This window comes from Crocuta crocuta, unplaced genomic scaffold (assembly GCF_008692635.1).
Source record: "Crocuta crocuta isolate KB4526 unplaced genomic scaffold, BGI_CrCroc_1.0 scaffold619, whole genome shotgun sequence".
Classification (NCBI taxonomy): domain Eukaryota; kingdom Metazoa; phylum Chordata; class Mammalia; order Carnivora; family Hyaenidae; genus Crocuta; species Crocuta crocuta.
In genome coordinates this window covers 1,803,248-1,816,279 of record NW_027533395.1, presented here as the reverse complement: position 1 = coordinate 1,816,279, position 13,032 = coordinate 1,803,248, and the positions used below count along the sequence as shown (strand labels likewise).

The 13,032-nt window shown below is 55.2% G+C and overlaps 3 protein-coding genes across 7 annotated transcripts in view; 2 read left to right on the top strand and 1 right to left on the bottom strand.

Moving 5' to 3' along the window:
• CUEDC2 (CUE domain containing 2) lies at positions 1–7,578 on the top strand. 5 transcript variants are annotated; one of them, XM_077748362.1, is made up of 9 exons: positions 1–112; positions 5,593–5,676; positions 6,032–6,175; positions 6,269–6,330; positions 6,419–6,549; positions 6,635–6,817; positions 6,959–7,020; positions 7,102–7,162; positions 7,247–7,578. In XM_077748362.1, the coding sequence occupies exons 2-9, from the start codon at positions 5,603–5,605 to the stop codon at positions 7,391–7,393; spliced, it is 864 nt and encodes a 287-aa protein (XP_077604488.1). In that variant the 5' UTR covers positions 1–112; positions 5,593–5,602; the 3' UTR covers positions 7,394–7,578. The 5 variants fall into 5 exon arrangements, with proteins under 5 accessions (XP_077604488.1, XP_077604485.1, XP_077604486.1 ...); XM_077748359.1 differs by having other exon boundaries at positions 5,590–5,676; XM_077748360.1 differs by having other exon boundaries at positions 1–173; positions 5,590–5,676.
• Positions 7,579–7,701: 123 nt separating this feature from the next.
• On the bottom strand, positions 7,702–10,114 carry FBXL15 (F-box and leucine rich repeat protein 15). Its single transcript, XM_077748420.1, has 4 exons — positions 9,709–10,114; positions 9,384–9,537; positions 8,559–9,064; positions 7,702–8,034 (listed from the first exon to the last, which is right to left on the bottom strand). The coding sequence occupies exons 1-4, from the start codon at positions 9,759–9,761 to the stop codon at positions 7,845–7,847; spliced, it is 903 nt and encodes a 300-aa protein (XP_077604546.1). The 5' UTR covers positions 9,762–10,114; the 3' UTR covers positions 7,702–7,844.
• Positions 10,115–10,454: 340 nt separating this feature from the next.
• PSD (pleckstrin and Sec7 domain containing) overlaps positions 10,455–13,032 on the top strand; it is a 16,835-nt gene continuing 14,257 nt past the window's right edge. The window contains exon 1 of the mRNA XM_077748421.1: positions 10,455–10,824. The gene's annotated coding sequence lies outside the window, so the exon portion shown is untranslated. The remainder of the gene's footprint in view (positions 10,825–13,032) is intronic.

Sequence of the window (13,032 nt, the reverse complement as noted above, 5' to 3'; positions counted from 1 at the left end):
TGCGCTTCTGGAAAGGAACCGCTCTGGGCCCCGCCTTTGATCTCGTTGGTGGGGCTGGGGGATGAGAGCTGTACCGCGCGGGACAAGTCGCCGGCGGCGCCCGACGGAGCAGGTTATTTCCCCTCCGGCCCCTGACCCAGGGCTAGGAGAGTCGCGGAGAACGCTGACCTAGGGTACCCGCCTTGTGTGTTCCCCCACGGTACTCCCTGGGGCCCGTCGGCCCCCATCTCTGATTCTCGCCATGGCCTGTATCAAGGCACATCCCAGCTTACTCAGGCCTCCCTGGTCTTGTGTCCCCAGGGCTGCAACCGCATTCCGGTGCCCTCGGGCCCACTATTCCGGACCCTTAGGGGGTATCCCGCCAGCTTGTTTAGGGAGCTCCTGCTTCAGGGGTGGGCCGTCGTTGCGGTTCCACTTCCTGTACACCCCACCATCCCCGTTTGTGCTCCCGTCTGACTTTGGATGCCGGAATCCCTTGTAGCCCTCAGTGTCCTTGGCGCCTCTAAGACTTGACTTGGGGGTCAGAGGACAATGATGTCCTCTGGAACCTGCATTATGGGACTAGGGCCCCAAGAGCTGGGGCTTCATAGTGGCGGGGAAGACAGTGAAGACCTCCATGCCAGGTCCTCTGAGTGCCCATACTGGTTCCCAGGACTCCTCCACATGGCCTTCTGCTCCCTCCACCTTGAGCATCGCCCCACTCCAAGGGAACAGCATGGTGCTCCTTCCAGTCTCAAATTGGTCCAGAGGGTCTGTACTGAGCATCTGGAGAGTCCAGGCTTAGGCCTGGTCCTGCGGGCACTCTCAGGCCAGCCAGGGACAGTGAGGATGGGGCAGTCAGGGTTGGCTACAGAGAGGAAATGAGCCCCGCAGAATGAGAGATAGAGGGAAAGGCATTCTGAGTAGGGAGAATGGCGTGAGCAAAGATTCTGAGGTAGGCCAGAGGGCAAGCTAGGCAGGGCAGGAGGATCAGAACATGCGCTGGGGCCACATAATTTGCTTCATGAGAGGTGGTGTAGCGTAGTGTTATCGGTGAGGGTTCTGGAGCCAGACTCCTTGGGTGTAAATGTGCCATTAACTTACTGTGTGACCTTGGGCAAGTTACTTAACCTCTCAGCGTCTCCATTTCCTTGTGGGTAAAATGGGATAGTATATTAGTATCTATATTTCAGGGTTATTGTGAAGATTAGGTAAGTTAATACATGTACAGTGCATAGAACAATCCCTGACAGTGTGAGCATTCAGGAAATGCTATTATTAGCATCATCAGAGGTGTTTAAACAGGACTCATGACAAGATGATGATCGCATTTCATGGATGCTAATTAACCAGTGAGCCTTGATTTGAAGCCCCCAGGAAATAATGGAGTTCTGCAGACTACATCCAGAATTTTAAAAGTCTCACGGAAATCATGTTCTTCCCCGGGAGAAGCCTGGCTGTGTAGGCTGCAGCTTCCCCAACTCGGGGACAGTGGAGGAGAACTATTAGGAGAAACTTCTGGGTAGGAAAGCAATGCTGAGGAAAGCTAGGGGGATGGAGAAGGGTGAAAGAAAGAAGGGGCAAGATTTGAAGGCTGGGTAAATTTTGGGCAGACCTGGAAGAGGAGAAGGGAGGTGTTGCCTTCGGAGATAAGCCAGAGCAAAAGCTTAGATGAGGAAGACTTTCTTTGGGGACACAGTGAGGGGTTTCCCGATAACAACTCGCTGGGATCACACAAATCCCTTCTCCCCTAGAAACTAGACTTTCTGGTGGCAGCCTTTGTCCCAGCAGAGATGGCCAGGCAACTGACAGCAGCCAGGATTTGATGGAACCCAGGGTGGATGTAGGACTCTGTAGGGGGCTGATATCCTACAGATGGGGGAACTGCATCATGAGATCTGGTCCACCTGGCGTGAGCAGTTCTGCTCCTCCCCAGGGCCCAGGCTAGGGTCTGGAGCAAGTGTCAGACATTCCTCCTGGAAGCCTAGAACTTCTCAGTTCTGCTATCCAGAGTGGCAACACTATGTTACTACTCAAGGGACCCGGGAACTGTGATCACAGATCGAAGCTCTGTCTCAACCCACTTGGAAGTCTTCATATCCCCTCATCCCCTGGAATATACATTCAGCTAGGTGACCTGGATTTAAACCTGAAGTACCACAGTCCAGCCAAGTGATGTTGGGCAAATTGTTAAACTCGCTGAGCTTTAGTTCCTTCATCTGTACAGCGGGAAGTAACTGTTTATTGAGTGTCCTATTTCATGGGATACACAGTGTACACTGATTAATAAGCGAGTGTAGTCCCTGCCCTCATGAAATCACTGGAAGAAACATTAAACATTGCCCTGATAATGGTTTAATTATACCTATGAAAAGTCCTACTAAATAAGGAAAAGTGTAGTCTGCAGTGAGGGTATAAGATGGAGGGACCAAAGCAGTTCTAGAGGGTCAAGGGCAGCATCCCTTGAGGCAGGAAATTTTAAACAGACCCAATAGGTGAGAAGCTGTTGGACAAATGAAGAGGTGGAGGCGGAAGTTGCCCAGGTGGAAGAAACAGTGGAAAGGCTCTTGCCATGAAAGAGCTTTAATGTTGGCAAACTGAAAGATAGCCAAGGTGGATGGGAGTGACCCGGGGAGGATGTAGTGCCTGGTGAGTCTACAGAGACTGTAGGCAGGGGTAAGGTCCTGCACCAAAGGCCACAAAAAGAATCTGGGCTAATCAGAAGGGAAGTGTGTGTGTGTGGTGCGGGGGATGGGGTGGCTCAGTTGGTTAAGGATCCATTGGGTAAGCTTCAAGCCTTGCATCGGGCTCTGCACTAATGGTGTGGAGCCTGCTTGGGATTCTCTCTCTCTCTCTCTCTCTCTTTCTCTCTTTCCTCTCTCTGCCTCTCCCTTACTTGTGCTTTCTCTCTCCCCCCAAAGTAAATAAATAAGTAAATTTTAAAAAAGGGAACTGGGAAGTCACTGGTAGATATTAAGCAAGAAAAACATGATTCTTTTTTTTTTTTAACAGGTACACAACTGTGATCTTTGTAAAGAATAGGTTCTTGCGGGCACCTGGGTGGCTCAGTAGGTTAAGCACGTGACTTCAGCTCAGGTCATGATCTTATAGTTTGTGAGTTCAAGCCCTGCTTTGTGTGAGCCCCATTTCTCTCTCTTCTTGTCTCTCTCTCCCTGTCTCTGTGCCCTTCATTCACACACTTTCTGTCTTAAAAAAAAAAAAAGTTCTTGGCAGGGGGGCTCTTGGGTGACTTAGTCATTTAAGCATCTGACTCTTCATTTTGGCTCAGGTCATGATTTCACAGTTTGTGACATAGAGGCCTGTGGTGGGTGCTGTGCTAATAGCACAGAGCCTGCTTGGGATCCTCTCTCTCCCTCTTTCTTCTTCTTCCCCACTTGCTCATGTGCACACTTTCTCACTCTGTCTCTCAAAATAAATAAATAAACTTGGAAAAAAAAAAAAGAATAGGTTCTTGAGGAAAAGACAGTAGTTGGGGAAGGGTTAGGAAGCTCTGGCAGTGAAGGCAAAAGGTGGAGCAGAATGGGAGGAAGGATGGAGAGAAGCACATATGTTGAGATGATGGTCAGGCCTTGGTGACTGGATGTGCGAGGCAAGGGATAGCATGGTGCCAAGGCTAATTCCCAGACTTGTGGCAGAAGCAGCTGGGTAGATACATGGACTTGCATTTACTGATGACAGTCTTGGAGGAGCAAAGGACTTGGGAGAATGTCAGTCTGGAACACATTAAGTCACACACAGAGGTGTCAGAGAGGTAGACATGCAAATGTGTAGCTCAGGAGAGGGAACTGGACTAAAGGACTGGCATTTGAGGATTGGTGACATAGAGTTGGTTCATAAAGATGTGGCCCAGACAAGGTCTTCCAGAGGGAGAGGGTGCAGAGTGAGGAGGGACGAGGAGCGGCTTTGAGCCTGAGCTTTCCTGCCAGCAAAAGAGGGGAACAGAGAAGGAGCCTGGAATGAAAGGGCCAAAGAGGTAGAAGAGAAGCAGGAGAGTGTGATGCCTCAGAAACTAACACTGACACTGCTTGAAAAAGCAAATGTTAGGTGAAACCGTAAGAAATTGCCTTTCTCTCCTTCCCTTCTTTCTGTTGATCAAAAACAAGTAGTACTGGCAAGCTTGTAGGAGTCAACCTGAATAGACCAAAACTGAAAAAGTAACTCATGACCTTAGACTGAGAAATTTTGGTAGAGATGTTGTAGCAGAAGCCAGGTGAACTGGGGAGAGTGGATAGAAAGGAGACTAAAAAGAGAATAGACTCAACCGGATTGGTGATCGGCTGAGTGCAGCAAGTGGAGATGAGAGAGGGTGAAATCAAGAGTAATTCCCAAGTTTCAGGTTTGGCAACTGTGTGAACGGTTGGGTGAGTGAGTGAACGGTTGGGTCAGCCAATGAAGTAGGAGAGGGGATGTACGCTAATCATGAAAATATTGTTGAGTGTGAGGTAGATGGAATTTGAGATACCTCTGAGGCTTCAGAGTGGGATGATGAGCTGATGGTTGGACCCGTGGGTCTGGAGCCATTCATTACCATCTGTGTGTTCCTGACTCCCATGTATGAACTTTGGGGAGTCAAAATATGTAAGCGGAAATGAACTCAGTCAGTATGTATTTAATGAGCGTCTGCTAGTGCTAGGGTTACATTGGTGAATAAGACGAAGTCCCCCTGTACCTTGGAGCTTATTACAGTCTATGAGGGGCAAACATAACACAAAGCTGTAGTAGATGATATACAGAGAATAAAGCAGGGTAAGGGACTAGGGAGTAGGAGGAATACCTATTTTTGGTAGGTTAGTCAAAGAAGGTCTGTCTCGGAGGGCAACATTTGACTGGAGCCCCAGAGGAAGTGAGGGGATGGATATATGAAGGAGACAGGTAGAAAGAAACTGGGCAAGTTCTAGGACCAAAAAGGAGGCTGGTGGGGCAGGAGTGAAACGAGCGTGAGGTCGGAGAGGCAGGCAAAGGCAGACCCTGTAGGGTTTTACAGGCTTTGAGAAGGAAAATGGAAAGGCCTTTGTAGATAGCCTTCTGTGCAGGAAGAGAGGATTCCTGAAAGACCTCCCCTTCTATCAGAGCCCTATAGCCAGAAAAGCTCCTTTGTGCAGAGGGTGGGTGGCCCATTCTGGGTGGGGGAAGGCTGTGCTTGGTCCTGAGGCCTGCTCCTTGGGGGGCTGGACAATGGGCCCCTTGTGGTTAGACTTGAGGGCCAAGTAGCCCTCTCAATGATGGGATTCCTCAGCCAGGAGGCATGTGACCCCAAGACCTTGGCTTCTTGCCAGAGGGTCTGGGCTTGCTGCTGGGGAATGGGGTGGTGAGATGGGGAGAGGTCGGGGGGTGAGGGAAACCACTTGGGAGGCCTTCTCCTGAGACAGTGCCCTGTCCTGTCTTAGGCTGAAGGAGGTAGAGAGATGGGCAGAAAGGGGGCTGTGGTTCTGCTTGAGGGAGCGGGGGCGGGCTGGAGAGCTGGAAGCTATGGACAACAGCAACAAGTGGTTTCCACAGCAGGGCAGGAGGGAGGAGCTGGCCGCCCCTGGGCCTCGTGGGTGGGAGCGGGCAGAAGAGGGCCTGACAAACCTACATCTGTCCCTTCAGAAGAGGAGAGAACATGGAGCTGGAGAGGATTGTCAGTGCAGCCCTCCTTGCCTTTGTCCAGACGCACCTCCCAGAGGCTGACCTCAGGTAGCAGCAGCTTTCCTGGGAGGATCATGGTAGGGTCCGGGTTGGAGCTGCCGGGCAGTGCTCTGGGCTCCAGCCAATGGGAAGACTGGGATGGGAAGCACTCAGCTCTATTCCTAAGGTGGGGGAGGGCTGATTATGATTTGCCGGTATGGCCTTACATCTTAACCCGTCCCTGTCACCTTGTTGGAGAGATGGAAAACCAAAGCTCTGAAGGAGGAAGGGATACTTTCTGGCTTCAAGACTTGAAGTCTGGCTCATAGACCCAGGGAAGCTGAGGGCTCAAGTCTCAGGCTAGGTGGGGGTGCTGGAGATATCCAGTGTCCTACCTAGGACTTGTCCTGTCCCCTTCCTGCAGCGGCTTGGATGAGGTCATCTTCTCCTATGTGCTTGGGGTCCTGGAGGACTTGGGCCCCTCAGGGCCGTCAGAGGAGAACTTCGATATGGAGGCCTTCACTGAGATGATGGAGGCCTATGTGCCTGGCTTTGCCCACATTCCAAGGTGGGATCTGGCTGGGGTGAAGAGGGGGTGGAGGGCTGGCTGACTGTGGAGGGTGGGCAGAGTTGTCGTCTTACCGCCCTCCTGTCTTTTCAGGGGTACAATAGGGGACATGATGCAGAAGCTCTCAGGGCAGTTGAGTGGTGCCAGGAACAAAGGTGAGCTTGGGGACTGGGCACTCGGGTAACTCATAACCCCCGGTCCCCAAAGCCCTGGCAAACCTGATGCTCTCTCTGCTTCTTTAAGAGAACCTACAGCCACAGAGCTCTGAGGTCCAAGGTCAGATGCCCATCTCCCCAGAGCCCCTGCAGCGGCCTGAAAAGCTCAAAGAAGACACTAGGGCTTCTCCTACTGCTGCTGGAGACACCCAGGAAGAGGTACTGGTAGAAGAAGGGACTGGTGAGGGAGTCAGGGGCTAGGAAAGAAAGAAGTACTGCCTCTGGTCAACATCTATGCCCACAGGCAGCCAGTGCCGAGGAGGAGCTGCTGCCAGGGGTGGACGTACTCCTGGAGGTGTTCCCTACCTGTTCGGTGGAGCAGGCCCAGTGGGTGCTGGCCAAAGCTCGGGGAGACTTGGAAGAAGCTGTGCAGATGCTGGTAGAGGGGAAGGAGGAGGGGCCTCCAGCCTGGGATGGCCCCAACCAGGTATCCTCTGCTAGACGCCCCCCTCCCCAACCCAAGTAACCTCAGCTACATTCCACCTCAGTGTTAAGCCCCCACCCCTAGCCTGTCCCTGCCTGGTCTGCTGGTGCCCTAAGGTTTAGACTAGGCTTCCCTTCTCTGCAGGACCTGCCCAGGCGCCTCAGAGGCCCCCAAAAGGATGAACTGAAGTCCTTCATCCTACAGAAGTGAGTCTGGGCTGGGCTGGGCTAGGCCCTTAGAGGGTCATCCGAGGGTGGCAGGAGCTTCACCCAGCCAGTTTTTGGCAGGTACATGATGGTGGATAGTGCAGAGGATCAGAAGATTCACCGGCCCATGGCTCCCAGGGAGGTGAGAGGGTTATGGCTGCTAGGGGCATGGAGTGGGTGGGACTGTCTCCTGGCTTCTGCTCCTCACTACCCAATTGCCTCACAGGCCCCCAAGAAGCTTATCCGATACATTGACAACCAGGTAGTAAGCACCAAAGGGGAGCGATTCAAAGATGTGCGGAACCCGGAGGCCGAGGAGATGAAGGCCACATACATCAACCTCAAGCCAGCCAGAAAGTACCGCTTCCACTGAGGCATTCGCCAGACTCTGCCAGAGCCTTCTATCAGATCCCAGAGGGATGCAGGAGCCCTACACCCCCATACAGGGCCAGCCGGAACTCCTGTCCCCCTTCTCTACCCTCCTCTCTACTTCCTTGCCTCACAGTGTTGACCTCCTCTTGGAGCTGCCCACGGGCACAGTAAAGGTGGCCCCAGGAAGATGTGAGTGCATTCTGGTCATTTCTGCCTCAGAGCTGGGGTGCTGGGGTACTGTGTCTGTCTGACCTTATCTCCCAACTTTGCATCCCTTTTCTCCCAAAAGGGCAGCAGCGCCAGGCAGGAGGGGGTAAAAAGCTCTTTATTTGAAGCTCCAGGGTGGGGTAGGGCATCCGCCTCTAACCATAGGCCCCCCGCAGTCCCGTTTCCCTACAGTTCATAGTCAGGCCCCCGCCACACAGTCCAGCTGTGACCCATCGGCAGGCAGGTCAGACCTGCAGGTTGACAAAGGGTGCAAAGCCAGCCATGTCCTGCAGGAGCACCAGGGCCTGATGCAGCGGCGGCTCCACGTCGATGTCCACGCCGCGCTTCCGCAAGCGGCTCAGGCTGGGCTCGGCCACATGGTGGCAGTGCCGCACCCGCAGCGAGCGCAGCGCCGGGCAGTACTCCGCCAATGTCCTGGGGGAGGAGCCGGGTGAGGCTAGGGGCCAGAAGCTGCCACGCCCACGGTGGGGGAGCCAGCAAAGCCCCTGCCTCCCTCAAACTTAGAGCATACATTTTCCCTCCATAAACGAGGGAGGGGGCCTCAATGAAGTCATACACCAATGTCTCCAGTGAACCCGGGACTTCTTCCTATCTCTGAAAGGGAGAACCTGCTTCTCAGCTCCGCCCAGGATTTCAAGGCGTTTCCCCTTGTTGAAGAGAAGCCAGAGAGCTTACTGTATGTGACATCTGCTCATGCATACATACTGGTTTTAAAAAGTATGCATACATACTTTTTTTTAAAAAAAAGTTTTTTAAACTATGGGTTCTCTGGCATAGGCAATCCTAGAGGTCTTTCCTGGTCTGAATGGGGGTGTCGTGGTAGCAGAAAAATCCAGAAATCACAGTTCTGTCTTTTGACAGCTGCAGCCCGACCCTAACCCAGAGGCTCAGTAAGTGATTGCCCTCTTCCCATCCCACCCAACCCCAGGCCCAGGCACCTGACGCCGTCGCTTCCGACGCGGAGGCAGCCAGTTAGATCTAGGTGCTCAAGTTCCGGGCAGTTCCGAGCCAACTCCTGGACAGCGGCGTCCCCCACATTGGCGTTGACTGCCAGCGAGAGGCTACGAAGGCCTGCGCCGCGCCTCTGCGCCAGGTATACGATGGCCTCATCCTTGAGCTGACGGCAGGCGGTGAGGTCCAGCTCCTCAAGGGCCGGACAGCGGTCGGCGAGGCCGCGCAGCGCCAGACCGTCTACCCAGTCACAATGCGCAAGGGAAAGGCGCTGCAGGCGGGGGCAGCCCTCCGCCAGCGCCCCCAGCGCGCGGCGGCTCAGTTGCCCGCAGCCGGCTAGCGCCACGCTCCGCAGCTGCGGATTCCGCGTCAGCACCGGCACCAGATCCTCATCCGACAGCCATTCGTGACACGGTGCCAGTGCCAGTTCCTGCAGTCCCTCAGCGTCCCGCAGCAGCCAGGCCAGTGCGGCCCGCGGGATCTGCGGACCCACCTGCGGGCAGGGAGGCACCTAGACTTTCAGCTGGTTCCGGGGGCGGGGCCGGCGCTGCCTCACCGCCCCAGAAGTTATTTCCCGGCAGCAACCCGCCTTCGGAGTTTGCCCCCTGACCTCCCAGGAGAGACCCCACGTGCCCTCTGAGTTGATACCCGGTACTCGTCCTTTGAGAGTACTTCCCGAAAGGTCTAACGCTTCCCGGGCATTCCTGGATGCCCAGAAGGTTAGGAAGAATAGACCACTGGGCTGGGGGCTGGGCTGGAGGCGGGGAGGGGGCGGGACCCGGGCGGGGGCGGGGCTCTGGCCCCTGGCTCACCTGAGCGGCGTCGAAGCGGCGCAGGCCCGCCAGGTGCAGCTGCACTAGCGCCCGGAAGGCCCGGCTGACGCGCTGCAGCCGGAGCAGCTGGCGCAGCGGCACCCGGCTCAGGACGTGTGGGAGCAGCACGTCTTCCCAAGGCAGGTCCAGGAGCCTGCGGGTAAAGGGGCGTTGGCGGTGGCGTCCCCGGGCCGCTATATCTACGAGTCCGCCTCTGTTATGCTTCTGCGCCCCGGTTCCTAAGAGCGACCCCCAAACGCGACCCAGTTCAGTTCCCTTTCCCCAGGTCCTTCTTCCCTCTCTTGGCCCCTCCGGTGCTCGGTACCTGACGGCTCCGGGCTCTTGCTCCCCTCCGGACGGCTCCATCGGTGGCTCCATCGGCTGCCTATTGCGCGTGCGCAGTAAGGTCCTCTCGCTTTGGCCTTGGAGCGGCCTCAGCGAACCCGCCTCCTTGGGCTGTAGAGACAGACCGATTCAATCGAGTGCGGTCTCACTGAGGACCTATCTGAAAGCGTTCCGGATGGATCTCGAAACTGAGAGCGGAGCAGACCGGTGGGGGAACATCAGACCTCGCCTTCTCGACTACAGGGCTTGAGACCTGAAGCTGAAGAACGAGATAGTGCTGCGGAGACTGGCTCTTTTTTCGTCTTGGGCCAGTGGCCGCCGCTGAATGAAGTGGTGATGGGAGGAGCATGCAAAGCCAAACGCAGAAGGGGCGGAGCCAAGACTCCAAGGTTCTGGGCCTACTCTCTGCCCTCTGGTCACGCTTAGCGACTTTGAAAAATGGGGGGAAACTATCCAGGCTTTTACTGTCTCATGCGTAGTAGGTGCCCGGTAATTTGTTGAGTGAGTTGAATAGGCGAAGCTAGAATTTTTCTTCCTTCATCAAGCAAAATTGCCCAAACCTCACATTTCTGGTTAGTTGTGAAGTACAGAGCTGTCCAGCCCCTTCAACTCCCAGACGATTTGGAAAAGGTTTGCGTCTTGAGGGGAGAGACGTAGGGGGCGCTAAAAAGGACTATCTTCCCAGCTGGGTCCCTTTCTTTTCCCCAGGTCTAGAGTCCCGAGAACAATGAGTGCACAGCTCGGCTCACCAGGAGTACCGCTTCGGGGTTGACCTGGGGATTAAGTTGTGGGGTTTGGGGCTGGGCCCGCCCTGGGGCAGTGATACCCCAAAACTCTAGGCTCAGACTCTGGGCCGCCCTCTCACCGCGTCCACAGTTCCTGGTTCCAGGGTCCGCTCCGGGAAACCTCCGGAGAAGTGCTTTCCCCATCATCTATTGGTGGGGAGGGTATGAAGGACGTTGAGAGCTACTGCTGTCGCCGAGAGCTGCCCCCCAGCAGGGCTGCGCTCTCCCTTCTTGCAACCGCTTCACCTGCCTCTGCATAACGAAAACTGCTTCCCATCCATTATTTCATCAGGGTCGGGCACTTCTGCAAGGTGAGCAGGTCTGTGCTGTTACTCCATTTTAAAGATGGAACCGAGGCCTGGAAAGGACGCGCCTTGTCCAGGGTCAAGCGAGTCGCGATAGAGAATTCAGGCATCCTAGTTTTCCCAGAATCCCTTACACACTCCCCCACTCCACCCCCCAAACGCTGCAAGAAGGGAGAAGCCAGCAGCGGGGAAGGACCAAAGAGAGTTAGCTTGGGTGAGGGACTTGTTTCCTTTTCCTCAGCCTGCTTGGGGAGGGGGTAGATGGGAGGACAGACCTGTGCTAAGATAGAGCCTTGTAGGCGCGCACCACCTCGCGCGGCGCGCCTCCTCCCAGCTTTGTTCGCGCCTCTGCGCCTGCGCAGTGCGACAAATCTGGCGCTGTCCCCTTCAGCACCACGCGGAGCCCGCGCCGCCCCTCCCCGCGGTGAGCCCCGCGCGCCCCCGCCTCTCACGTCCTCGCGCCCCCTGACCGCCTGAACAGACCCCTTCTTCCTTTCGAGGTCACCACCTGCCTGCCCTGGCGTTCCCAAGGAGAGCAGTTGCCATAGGAACTCTGGTGGAGCTTTCTTAAAATAGCTGGGCCCTTTCTACCTTGGCCAAGGGCACAAGGGTTGCCTGTTCCCCACTTCCTCCGCTCCAGGCGTCCTCCCATCTAACCTTTTACCCCTATATGGGCATGATACCTAACTCAGGCAGCAAGGAAGTTCTTTCTAAAGTCTAATATCCCTCCGGCTGATTCCTAAGCGAGTGGTCAAGGGTTGGGTCTCCTGGGTCCGAGACTCCGAACCCCTTAGGGTTTGAGGCAGTGTTTCCTAGATCCCTTTTCCATAAATTGATGGTCTCCTGGATTAAGGGGGCGGGTCCGGTCTACACCCATACGGTGTGCTTGGCGCGGCCGCGTGCTCGTGGGGGCGGGAGCGCGTGTGGCATGTAACAGGTCATGTGGCAACCTCCTAGGGACACGCGTGGGGTCTGGAGCGGGACACGCGTGTGCAGCTGGGTCCGGTGTGTGGCTCAGGGGGCGGTGGAGGAAAGGGACGGGGACAAGATCGGGGTGGGGCACGTGAAGGTCTTGCGAACTGAACCGGGCGTTCTATATATCCTCCCCCTCGTCAGGGGCGGGTCTCAGGTTGGCGGGAGAGCCCAGTGGGGACCTAACGTCGAGAAGGGGGGCCAGCCTCCNAGCAAGCGGGAGCAAGCGGGAGCCGCGCTACCTTCACAGCTGAGCTGGGCCCAGCCTCTTCCCTGCCTTTCCTCGGCCCCAGCTCCAGGCGAGCAGCGGTGAGTACTGAGGCACCTCCAGGTGGAGCTGCCCTGGGAATGCCCTGGGCCCCCACCGAGCTTCAGAAACCTGCCTGGCAGGGTTGCTGCTCCTGACCTCTGCCCCTACCCTGCATTGCCACCAGAGGCCCCTTTACCCCTTTAAGGGCTGGACAAGATCTGTCATTCCCTTAAGAGGGAGGAGGGAGAGGGGTCTGGTGCAGCCTTCCCACCCAGAGACAGATGACTGGTGGGGGTTGGGGGAGAGGGTGTCTGTACCTGCTTAAGTATGTGTGTGAGCATGCATCTGTATTTGTGTGTAACTGTGACCAGTAGGTTTCTGTGAGTGTCTGATACGCCTATATCTGTGTGCATTGGAGAATGAGGGCCTGTGTGTATATTTGGGTATCTCTTTGTGTGTTCTTGTTTGATGACAGTGTGTGTGTAAAATAAGCATGTGCCTTTACATTACACGCATATTTGTTATGACTGTGAGAGTGTATGAGGGTGTGTCTTTGAGCAATGTGTGTGCCTTGGTCTGTGTTCGCTGGAGAGTGTTGCCTGTGAATGTGTTTAACTGTGTGCTGGGATTATTTGTCTCCTGGTGTGTGTGTGTGTGTGTGTGTGTGTGTGTGTGTGTGTGAGTATGTATACCTGTATGGAGAAAAAGAATGTCCCTTTCCCAGTCGGCATATATATATCAGGAGTAGGGGCTTCAGTTCAGGCCTTTCTCCTCCCCTTCACCCTATGCCTTTCAACCCCTCGTGGTCCCTATATAATACTCCCCCACCCCCATCTTCCTGCCTTTCCTTCTAGGAGGCCTGGGTTGTCTTTCACTGAGTAAGGGGACTCCATAAGAGAGACTTTGGGGGACCCATGGCTGTATGATGGTTATGATTGGCTGATATTCCTGGTCCACAGTGTGGGGTACCAGCCTTCCCCCCCCCCCATCAG

Coding starts and splice junctions, on each gene's coding strand:
- CUEDC2 (XM_077748362.1), top strand. CDS start 5,603: ATGGAGCTGGAGAGGATTGTCAGTGCAGCCCTCCTTGCCTTTGTCCAG. Junction 6,550..6,634: donor CTGGAGACACCCAGGAAGAG/GTACTGGTAGAA, acceptor CTATGCCCACAG/GCAGCCAGTGCCGAGGAGGA. Junction 7,163..7,246: donor GGCCCATGGCTCCCAGGGAG/GTGAGAGGGTTA, acceptor ATTGCCTCACAG/GCCCCCAAGAAGCTTATCCG.
- FBXL15 (XM_077748420.1), bottom strand. CDS start 9,761: ATGGAGCCACCGATGGAGCCGTCCGGAGGGGAGCAAGAGCCCGGAGCC. Junction 9,538..9,708: donor CAAGAGCCCGGAGCCGTCAG/GTACCGAGCACC, acceptor CTTTACCCGCAG/GCTCCTGGACCTGCCTTGGG. Junction 9,065..9,383: donor GCCGCTTCGACGCCGCTCAG/GTGAGCCAGGGG, acceptor CCCTGCCCGCAG/GTGGGTCCGCAGATCCCGCG.